Below are 11521 nucleotides of genomic sequence, written 5' to 3' on the forward strand. Positions count from 1 at the left end.
TGATTCCGTCATCACTCATTACGACTGTCTGATGCGGTGCCAGCGTGAAGTCGATACCCGGACCACCCACCCAACTCGATTCATCACTCATCAATCATCATTCATCAGCCGAATAGACTACCCTACAGCTCATCTCGGGTCATACTCTCACACCACACTAGCCATCAGCGTGGTCGATATTAACTCATCATCGACCTAAGGGTACTGATTTGATTCTCCTGCACGTTCAACTCCCAATCCACCATGAATCGTTCAACCTCCCCACCTCCTAATCCATCTTCAGATTCCCCCTCCCTTTCTCCCGCTCCTACACCACCTCCCCCAGCTCCTCACACCGGTAATTCTCGACCCGTGTCGCCCTCTTCCGGTATTCAGTCATCTGTAGGCTCACCATCTTCCATCGCTGGACATCTCAAGAAACCATCTTCCCTAATCAGCGCAGCTAGCGGTTCCCCTCCTCCAACCCATCGCGCGAGCTTTCCAGATCCATCGAAACTACCTAGAAATAGCTCTGGCAATCTGACTATCAATGGACCAAAAGTCAAGACTGGCTATTGCTGTGAAAGGGATAAAGAGATTGCGTTAGGTGAAGAAGTTCATATTGTAGATGCGTTCAAGACTACAGAAGGTGGGAAAGCAAGTTATATAACTTATGTGATTCAATTGGGTGTAAGTACCTTCAATCTTGCTTTTCATCGTACATATCCCTCTAACATGGGTAAGGTCTAAAATAAGACTGTACTGACGAAAAACGAACGTGGCTTGTAGACCCATACCACCCGTAGACGATACTCTGCATTCTTATCACTCCATCAAGCTTTAACGGGATTATACCCTGTCCTGATCATTCCTCCAATCCCATCGAAGCAGTCTCTGACGGACTACGCGGTCAAAGGTCAAACGAAAGCTAAGGAAGATGCTACGGTCATAGCTAGACGTAAAAGGTTGTTGGAAGATTTCTTGAGGAGGGTGCTCAGGCATCCTATCTTGGGTGGAGAACATATTGTACATCGGTTCCTCGAGGATGGAGTCAGCTGGGTAAGTCAAATGCCAATATCGGTCTACCTCATAGCGGTTTCGTCTCAAATTATCTACTGTAACACTCCTGATTCAAGTCATACTGATATGTATATCCATTTTACAGAACGAAGTCCTACATTCACCACCCATCTCACTCCTCCCTAAAAACCCTTTACATGCCCCATCCCACAACCCGACTTTCCAACCTGCTTCACCCACCTCCGATCAACCTTCGGCATCCACTGCAACAGGAGGAGGCAGTACGTCCACATCATATATAGCTCATCACCTCTTACCTACACCTTCACCTTCCCATCCATTGAAAAAGCCAGATCAGCGATTCATAGATTCCGAAGTGTTTACTGAAAAATTCCAAAATCATTTCACGGGGACGATGGAAAAAGTTAATCGAAGAGTTACGAAAAGATGGACGGAACGTGCGGGAGATATGAGTGAATTAGGTGCTGTATGGAATGGTTTTAGTTTGGTCGAACAAGGTAAATTGGGTGAGGCGGTGGAGAAAGTCGGTCAGGCTGTTGATCAGGAGTATCTGGCTACTGCTGCTTTGGTAAATTTTTTCCACCTTAACCCATATCTCTCTTGACACAACATTGGTCGGTTCTATACCCATTCTTATTTTCCCTCGCCATAACCTTTGTGTCTACGTAAGGTCCAGCTGACACCTACGCTTCACTGAACAGCTCCAAGCATGGGAACGAACTACCACAGAACCCCTACATATCTACAGTCAATTCGCATCATTGATCAGACAAAGATTATCATTCAGACATCAGAAACATGTCCAGTACGAACTGGTACAAGAAGCTTTGGAAACTCAGAAAGATAAATTGGAGTTACTTGAGAATGCCGAAAGGGAAGCTAGGAGATTGGAAGAAGCCCTTGAACGTGGTGGTAGAGGATTATCATCTTCTACTTCGGCTTCGCAATTTGATTCTCCTTCAGTTACTGCTACTCAACCTCAGCCGGAGGAAAATCGATATCAACAGGAAGAAAGAAGAGCGAGGACCAGTACGAGTACAGGTCAGGGCTTTGGGTTGTTGTCGGCTGTGAAGCATAGTTTGAGTGGGATGATGGATGTCGATCCTGAAGCTACGAGGAGAGCTAATATTGGAAAGACTAGAGATAACATCTCTCAGGTGCGTTATCTACAGCTGACCAATAGTATCGAAATCTATATAGTGCAACCGACGATGAAATGTTATCCAGGAGAGGCAGATGCTAACGCGTTAAAATTCTATCAATAGCTCGAGGATTCCCTGCAAGCTTCCGCTCAAGACTTGAAATACGCCTCTACCACCCTGCAAGCTGATCTGGATCGGTTCCAAAGGCAGAAGGTGGCAGATTTGAGGAATCTGGCTATCCAATTATCCAAAGTCCACAGAGAGTGGTGTAAGCAGGTTAGTAATGCTAATTCCGCTGCCCCACATACCTGCTCTTCCTGTCATGTATGCCCATATGAGTTCGTTACGACTGATGATTCTTCTTGACTGGACTCGGCAGAATCTCGAAGCATGGCAAGCTGCTCAAGCTGCTATTCGCGAGATCGACAACCACCCCAACCAGCCGCCAGCTCAAGCTCAACCTGCCCAACAAGATACCCTAGGTGGACCAAGTACAAGTGAACAGACAACCTCTAGCACCATGGGAATGGGTAATATGAGATCTGAGATTGAAAGAGTCGAAGCTGCCAATAAACCATTACCTTTGCCTGAAAGGGATGAAGTGGATACGCCTTTCGATGAGAATGAGGAGGAGGAGAACAATGGCAAAGGTAAAGAGAAGGCGAAAGAGAAGGAAGGTCCGTTAGGTCCGTTGTAATTGAATGATTTGTACGTACACAAGTGATTTGTAAGATAGATAAGATGATGTGGATGATCGTATGGTTGTTTCATGACTGCATGTACACATGTATACGGAGATGATCTTACCGTCATACACTGTCATTGTGATGGGCTGTGACCCTGAACCACGTGGCACTGTTTGATCGATGTGCCAACTGAAGAGCAAAGTCAGTCGCGGGCATAAACAACGGCAACAGCACTCTCTCCTTCAACTTGACAACCTTTTCATCTCTACTTCATATACATATACGTACATAAACATAAACATTTAAACATTTACTGTATCATCAGTACCCACTACTGTCTTGGTCGGTCTTGCTAACACCATCTGACGGTGCTCCCTCGCTCAGCCTCATCATTTCAAGTCACTTCTGAATCTCATTACTCGCGAGTAAACAACCCATAACAAAACAACAGAACCATACTTGGGCCCTCTTCCCTTCCTCTGCTCAATCGAGCAAAATCATCAACCATCAATCATGGATCCACTACCCATACTTCCCTCCAATTCCGATCTCGAACGTAGGAGACTAGAGTCAACTATCGATAACGATCTCGGTTCACTATCATTATCATCCCTACCCACTTCCACTACTACAACCCACTCATTCATCTCATCAGGTTCATCTACCATATCGATGGAATACCCTAGAGCAGAGACCATGTCTTTCTCTTATCAACCGCATCATCACTATGGACCAACTGGAACACCCAGAGCAGCAGGTAGGATGCCCTCGAGGTTAAGCAGTTTCGGCGCACCTGAACAGAGTATGTTCGTCGGCGCTTCTCCCGTATCTACCGCTGGACACCATGCCAGTGCTGTCACCCTTGGTGCGGGGGTGTTTGGAAAGAGGGATGAAGGGAATGGGAACACGAGCGAGTTCGATCCGGAGAGAAGTTTGGGTAGGTTGGTAGGTGAGTTGGGGAGAGTGATGGGAAGTGATGTGAGTTGTTTTACTTTGTTTTGTTTGTTTATTTGGTTTAACGAAACTCAGGATGTTGGATATGTAAGATGACCATGACTGACTTTGTGAATGATCGCATATACAGAAACTACCTTCCCGCCCTACATCACCATTCTCTCCTCCAAGATCACCATCTCCTTTACCATCCCTAATGCAAAACAACAACCAAGCTGCCAATCTATCCTTCACGCTCAATAGGAACGACCCATTGCTTAGTCCACCATCAAGTGGTGGTGAACAGACTATCACGCAGAAAAATTTCCCGTCAAACTCAAATTCCAGATTCTCATCGCTAGCTAGAGAATTGGGCGAAGAGATTCAGAATGCCAGAAAACAAAAACACCGACAACAACAACAACAACCTAGAAGAGCATTGAGCGACTCCACTACACAGAACATCCAAACTCCAGCTCCGATCTCCCATGCGAGGAAGGGAGACAAAGGTCATAGAATCAAGATGTTACAAGGTGAAAATCGACGATCCGCCAGTGCACCCATCCGATCCAACAAGGATAATTCCATGGATGTGACGGGTTATACCAATCTGATGGCCACTCCTGCGAAAGGTGGGGAGTATGGGACGTTGGGTAAGAATGGAGAAGTGGGCGGGGAGACTGGCGGTAAGTAAATGTGGATGATATTTAACCGATGATATTTAACCCAATCCCTCTTCAGTCATATACCTGATTCAGTAAACAGGCAGTACATGCAATGTCAGACAGAAGCTGACGATTGATCAACTGCAGCAAACATCGCTGGGACCCTTGCAACCCTCAATGCGAGACTACGCGCTCTGGAAACGGAGAATTCTGTCTCTCGTCGGCGAGTCAGAGAACTTGAAGATGAGCTTGAAAAAGCTAGAGTGGAAGTGGAAATGGCTAAACAAGATGGCGGGAAAAGATTACGAGATGTCATTGGTGAGAAATCAGGTGAGCTATTCCTTCAGTGCAGAAATCAGACTATGTTCATAAGCTGAGCAAATTTTCATGTGGCATAAAGCACTCGAAGATCTTGTGAAATCCCTTCGATCTCACCTTGCTCGTCTTACAGTGGAAGTAGAATCCAACAAAGCTTTAATCAAGGAACTTCGCTCTGCCTCTTCTTCATCGCCTCCACGTAAACATACTCCTGTTGTGCCCGGATCACCAAGTGTGAAATCTGAACTTGCAGCTTTACGACGAGAGATCGAAAGGTTAACTCAAGAAGTAGCTAGATTAGGTGGGATCGTCGAGGAAGGCTTGGAAACGCGGAAGAAAGCCCGCGGAGAGAGGACGGTGAGAATGGAAAGGGAGGAGATGGAGAGGCTCGTTAGACAAGTGATGGATGAAGAGAATGATGCTCAAAAGAATGTGGTGGAACCTTCAAAATTGAGACAAGGTCTACATACCGCTGCTTCTACTTCACCTACCTTGGCACCTCCTACTGTCCAACCTGTGAGGATCGCCAAATCCACCAACCGACAACACCAACTCACACCGCCTCCTTCGGAAGATGACGATGAGTTGCGATCGCCTACTCCAGTATCACGATCCAACTCGCGTCAAGGATCACTACTCGATCAACAGTATCCAATCCAGAAGTCGGGGTCGAAGTCGAAATCGAATAGAAGAGTTTCACACGATGTTACCGCTGCTATCGCTGGAGGTCCATCATCGCCTTTCCCAAGTATCCTAGGCGATGAGCAGGAAGCGGAATTCTTCTCGCCTTCGACACGCAGAACCCAGACTCAGACTCAAACTCGAACGCAGGATAGGGCTTTTGTTGAAACTCAAGCTGAGATCAGGAGCAAAGCACCTTCGGGAAATGGCCAAAGATCTACCTCAGGTCGTGGCCCTGGTTCTGCTAGAAGAGGATTGGACGGCGAGGACCTACCTCCTCAAACTGTGTTGAGCAGGGTGGTGAGGGAGTTGGAAGATGATTTTGAGCATTATAAAACGTGAGTGCAAAGTCTCCACATAAAAACCAAAAAATAAGGACTAGGATTAATCTTGGCTTTGGTATTGGTTTTGGTTTTGGAATATAGGATTTATTCTGAACTAGCCGATCAATATAAGTTACTTGACCCAGCGTCAATCTCATCGAAGAGACACGTCTTGGCTGAACATCTAAGAGAGGTGATCGATGTATTGGAATCGAAAGCAGATCAGATTGGTGATTTGTATGAACTCCTCGAGTTTAGGGATAAACCCTTGTCCGATGCTCAGAAGTATGATGGGAATGGTCGATGGGTAGGCAAGAGTGTAGGCGACGTATTGAGGATGGTGAAGAGTTCTTTAGGGGAGGAAGTATGGAGGAGGTTGGAAGGTGATTTAGGACATGGACATGGAAGGAAGAAAGGTGGAAAAGAGATATAACAGGAGTTGTTGATGAAGATGAAGATAAAAGAAGAGAGAAGAGTGGTTCGTAAGATATGTCGTTTTGGTTGGACCATAGAGTTGATTGTGATCAATAATCATACCTTGATATCAGTCTTGTTAATTCATAGTGCTTTTCTTTCTTGATCATATATATATATATATATATATATACATATTTGTATATCCCCTTTTCTGGTTACGTTGGAGCGAAAAGCGACGGTTGCGTAATTCATACAGCATAATTCAAGTTCTCTTTTCGATGGAAAGGTCATAAATGCATTGTAAAGTATCATATCGTCTCAGCGACATACAATATATATCACATCAGTATCCATTTTCACTTCAACATACTGCTCATGGTGAACAATCGGAGGACAGAGCAGTGAGTCGAGATGCTGTAATTCGAAAAAGCGATTTATATTCATTGTAAGCAAATCAGAGAGAATTACAATCCTGATCGCCTTGATCATCATCATTACCTTTATTATCCAACTTCTCATCGATTTTGATCTTGCCTTGGGAAAGTAAGGTTATATCAGAATTATCGACTTGTTTCATTGGATCAGTATCTTGGTCAGAATTGATCGCTCTACCTTCAATACCAGATGTTTGATAATCTCTGTTAACATCAGGTCGTCCAATGGATGAAATCATAGAACACCGTTGGCATGGGATTTGGGAAGTAAGATAATCTTTGACCGTCTTTCTCAGATCTATAGGAGTATCATATCAAGTCAAAACCAATGTGAACGATTGCCTTTGCTGGCGATACGTTACATTTTCACATGAGGAAAAGAAGTGTGTGTAGTCGAGGATCGGAGGAGAAAAATTCTTGAACACTCACTTTGACTAGCTTCTTCGTCAGTGACGAGAATGACGTTGTCATGTAATTGCAATGCCGAAGCGGGGCACTATCAGTAAAGTACGGGCAAGTCCATAGATTAGTATTGAGGTCAGTATCCATTGTCGATCACTCAAACGACAGACTAATTAGAAGAATTGCTCGGATCAGATGAATACAGGTGACTTACCAAGTGGTTTACCCCATCTTCCATGGCCTTTCTTACTGCCTCTGCCTTCTTGTGGCCAATTGCCAAGACGACTATCTCCTGGGAATCGAGAATCGTGCCGATTCCCATCGAAAGGGCGTGGGTGGGTACTTCACTTGGATCATCGAAGAACCTGGCCTGGAAACAATTATCAGTCACTCATTACTCAAATGATAAATTTCGGTTGCTCAGAAATGTACAGTGAGCGTACACCATGAGAATCGAGATTGAGGAATCAACAAGACCATTGAATAAGGGATAATAAACAAGCCCATTTGACGGATATACAGTAGTAGAATGAAATTAACAACATGGCAAGAAAAAGATATCACCCGACCCAAACCACGGTTGATTGGAGATTCATACAAGTTACTCACATTTACTTTCCTGGTCCCCTCATTCAACTTCACGACCCTCGTTCTTCCCCTAAAGCTCGAACAGGGTTCGTTAAATGCTATATGACCATTCTCACCTATACCCATGAACAGGAGCTGTATACCCCCAAGGGCAGTGATCAGACTCTCGTACGATGCGCAGAACTCTTGGGGGGTTGTGTGGGGTGGAATGGGTAGGCCAGGTAAGAGGTGGAATTGGTTTGAGGGGATATCAACTGATTACACCGAAATTGGATACATTAGAAGGAATTGATCAGCGTTTCAACGATTTAATTAAATTCTAAGTTCCTGCATATGTTGTATATGGGTTCAAGGCTGGACAAAATGTACCTTTTGAGAAGACTAAACAAATTGTCTTACATCTCAGCCCTACAGAAGCGATTTCTAACTCATTTTCGGATGCGATGATACTTACAGTTCTCTTCCATGAATTGATAATAACTCTGCGGATGATCCGAACTCAATCCAACATATTCATCGAGATTTATAGTGATGACATGCTATCAACAATGGACGTTAAGTTACAATGTTAGCCATTAAATCAGACCAACTCCAAAGACATAACTCAAAATGGGAGCAAGAGAATTATGTCGAGCGATCATTAAGATCAAAATTTTCTGAAATTGACATCGAGATCAAATTTACCCACCTCAAAACTGATTTCACCCTTTTCGCATCTCCTAGCCAATTCCTTATATACGAGCAAAGGCGTACTTCCAGTCGGTAGACACAATACGAATTTTCGATTTTGAGTGGGGTTGAAAGTGTTGATTCGGTTGATTATTTGCGATGCAACGTACTTGGAGGCTTCTTCTTTAGTGGGGCTGTAATTGGATATCAACCAAGGAAACAAGTGGTGTTCAATTGTTTGGTATTACTGAATTATAGTTCGTGTTATGATATACTCACTGGTTCGAGAGATACATGATTGCCTATATTCGTCAATGGTTTCAGTACAACGAGTCAGATCAGTAAACTTGGTGTGTTTTGTGATTAGTCAGTAACGTAGACGTTGGTATTGTTCTTATCAATCGTTGATTCTGCTTTATACGTTGAGAGCGATGTACATATATATATGGTTGAGAAGGTATGAGCAGAGATATGCACGTTCGTTATGATCGGATGGAAGGTGTAGAGGAAGTCATAGATCAAAGGAAGGAAGGGAAAGAAGACTGAATGTCATCTTGAGACGATGCGAGATCCTTTGATGATCTTGCAAGAAGTGCAAGTAGATTGCCGTATAGAGAAACTTGGGCCGATCAGAAGGCTTTTCGAGTCGATCTGAGATCGTCAGGGAGATACCGGACTTCGAGCATGAGGAATGAACTATCCGAGGAAAGTTTTTGAAGTGAGAGGATGAGGATGTGTGATATCCGCAAGCCACAGCTGAAGCTGATGCGGTATGATTTATGTCCCAGAACGAAACACGGATAAGGGATGAGGGGAATCGAAAGATCCTATCCAAGTGATAAACAAATATTGTGCATACTGATATTACATATGAAATACCCATCTATATCTATATCTACAACCTCATACACAAACGCATGCGAAGAAACCTGAATGATTCAAGTCATTTCATCAGCTATCGTTCTTCCCCTTTTCAATCAATCAATATGTATGTAGAGGGAAGAAACAGTATCAGAAGGCGTCTACGAGCGTATAATGTAGAAAGCGCCTGTTATAAGGTCGTCCCCATATGAACGGTAAGACTGGTGCCAACGTAGTCATCATGAAAGTGCGGAGTAGAGCAAGTGGGGATATTGTGAGGAAGGAAGAGAGTAAAGAAGACGGAGACAGTACTCACCGTGAGAATAGTCTACGAAGATGGCAGTTGTAGGTATATATATATACTGAAATGAAGAAGAATGAAGAGAGACAGAAGAAGAGAGAAACGAAGTACAAAGACTTCGACGGTTCAGAAATTTGTCGATTCAGTCACGCAACGAGTGACGTGGCATTTTTGCATAACTGAATATCATCGTCCATTGTTCTCCTGAGCATCAGTACCTGCTAAGTACTATGCATCATGTAGACGAATAGCTCCATACATTGGGACATGAATCAGGGGACGTGCGCGCTCGCATTGAGACCATTATCGGTCTTTGTACAGTTTATACATCTAAAGATCATATCATATATACTCCCATACTGACTAACTATCAATCTCCATACCTTCCTCACCACCCGCTCCAGCACCAGTAGGTACAGCGACGACTTCCACACCACCTTGATCTTTACCTGCTCCAGTGGTTGATTTCACTTCCTCAGAGACGATCAGAGACCGGATAGACTCCTTCGTCCAGGCTGTGGTACCCCTTCGGAACTTGTAGTTTCGAGATTTGAGACCTCGTTCGTTCTGAAATTATACGCAATATCAGCATAAGTTGTAGCGGAATAAAGTCATATGTATAGATGAGTAGGGGTGATAATGTCGAACTATTATATGGAGCATTGGAAGCTTGGCTTCCATCATGTGATGAAGCAGAGAAGAGGACTCTTTTGTCTGAAAAATTACGGACAGGACAGAACAAAGTCGATGAACTATGACTCACAGGCATCTCATAATTCCTCAAATTCTCCGTACCATTCTTAGTAATCACAGCTACATCAACGTTGGAACCTGAACCCAGATCATTGAAGATACCCGATCTAATCGCTCTCGATACCAATGCAATAGCTTCTTCTCTCTGCGATACACAATACCACATCACTATCGTCAGTTAATTGCCTTTGACTATCTGTTGGCATTGCTGACCCACCTTCATATTCTCCTTGAAAGAAGATTCAAACACGGCCATAGCTGCCAAACTACCTGAACCCATCGTGACGTAAGGTAACTTATCTGTTGAACCGTGTGCGTGGACTGTGAATAGTTGAGGACCTGTAACGTCCACTCCACCGAGTACTAAGTGTGCACCGACATGTCCTTGATACCTGAAAGGTGAAAAGCATGAGTTAAGCATGACGGCGTTGATGCAGGAGTGGTGACTCACCTGAACAAATACTGTTTGAGCATCGTCATGGCTGTGACTACTCTCGCTGGTCGACCTTGCGAAAGGGCATGTAGCTGGAAGAGAGATGGCCAGTCAGCTATTGATGCGGAATTGCAGCTGATCACTTAGCTATACATACTTCAAGATTCGATGAAATGAGGTTGGTGACGAATCTGTCGGTATCATCGTGTTAGCTGCTTGATCCGTACCGCTTTCGGGGAACATCTCAGCTCACTCTGTATCGGCTGCTGTACCGGCACCACAACATCTGATTTGTGGCGTGAGATAGTGGATCTATCAAAGATATTTCGTCAGTAAAAATCGATTGATTTGGAAATACTCATCAAAGGAAGGTGACGAGGCGGATTATCAATCGTACTACCCAAATTCGACATCTGATGATGTGCCAATGACGTTCAACTCACCTTCTCACAATTTTTATCAGCCACAATAGGTCCTCCCGTAGCTCTCGTATCTGCTCCCAAGCATACACCAGGTTCTTCACCTGAATCACCTCCTCCGAAAATCACTCCTACGATGGTGGTACCGGTCGAAGTGGCTATGATGTTGATCGATATCGTATTTATTGGTAAGATCGATCACAGGTGAAGTTCAAAGTGAAAGTGTGAAAGCAGGCGTCCTGGTCAGCGACTCCTCTGAATGTCTCGTACGTTGTTATATCTTGATATGGTAAGGTGAACCCAAACCATACTCACCTTTCGGTATACCTTGTAATCTCTGACCGAAGAATTCGTTTCTGGCGTAATTGGAGAAATCGAACCCTACGTTGGGCGCTTCTACAGCTTTGGAAACCATCTCTATCTGATCTTGGTCCTATGATGCCTTGATGAGGGATTAGATCTGGGTGTATCAATAT

At 44.2% G+C, this 11521-nt stretch overlaps 4 protein-coding genes across 4 annotated transcripts; 2 read left to right on the forward strand and 2 right to left on the reverse strand.

The window, feature by feature from the left end:
* Positions 1-243: 243 nt before the first annotated feature.
* Positions 244-2859, forward strand: L199_000339 (uncharacterized protein; the record flags this gene model as incomplete). The annotated part of the gene is made up of 6 exons (XM_064886106.1): positions 244-669; positions 769-1038; positions 1145-1588; positions 1722-2177; positions 2286-2438; positions 2542-2859. 6 exons carry the CDS (start codon positions 244-246, stop codon positions 2857-2859), a joined length of 2067 nt encoding a protein of 688 aa, XP_064742178.1.
* Positions 2860-3361: 502 nt separating this feature from the next.
* L199_000340 (uncharacterized protein) lies at positions 3362-6201 on the forward strand (the record flags this gene model as incomplete). Its single annotated transcript, XM_064886107.1, has 5 exons — positions 3362-3826; positions 3933-4467; positions 4594-4776; positions 4847-5783; positions 5871-6201. The coding sequence occupies 5 exons, from the start codon at positions 3362-3364 to the stop codon at positions 6199-6201; spliced, it is 2451 nt and encodes an 816-aa protein (XP_064742179.1).
* A 438-nt stretch (positions 6202-6639) lies between these two features.
* L199_000341 (glucosamine-6-phosphate deaminase) lies at positions 6640-8574 on the reverse strand (the record flags this gene model as incomplete). Its single annotated transcript, XM_064886108.1, has 7 exons — positions 6640-6917; positions 7049-7115; positions 7236-7391; positions 7631-7863; positions 8064-8148; positions 8298-8472; positions 8558-8574. The coding sequence occupies 7 exons, from the start codon at positions 8572-8574 to the stop codon at positions 6640-6642; spliced, it is 1011 nt and encodes a 336-aa protein (XP_064742180.1).
* Positions 8575-9803: 1229 nt separating this feature from the next.
* Positions 9804-11460, reverse strand: L199_000342 (uncharacterized protein; the record flags this gene model as incomplete). Its single annotated transcript, XM_064886109.1, has 8 exons — positions 9804-10007; positions 10204-10338; positions 10411-10585; positions 10645-10718; positions 10784-10817; positions 10880-10938; positions 11070-11203; positions 11361-11460. The coding sequence occupies 8 exons, from the start codon at positions 11458-11460 to the stop codon at positions 9804-9806; spliced, it is 915 nt and encodes a 304-aa protein (XP_064742181.1).
* Positions 11461-11521: the final 61 nt, after the last annotated feature.

This window comes from Kwoniella botswanensis, chromosome 1, assembly GCF_036426115.1.
Source record: "Kwoniella botswanensis chromosome 1, complete sequence".
In the NCBI taxonomy this organism is placed as follows: domain Eukaryota; kingdom Fungi; phylum Basidiomycota; class Tremellomycetes; order Tremellales; family Cryptococcaceae; genus Kwoniella; species Kwoniella botswanensis.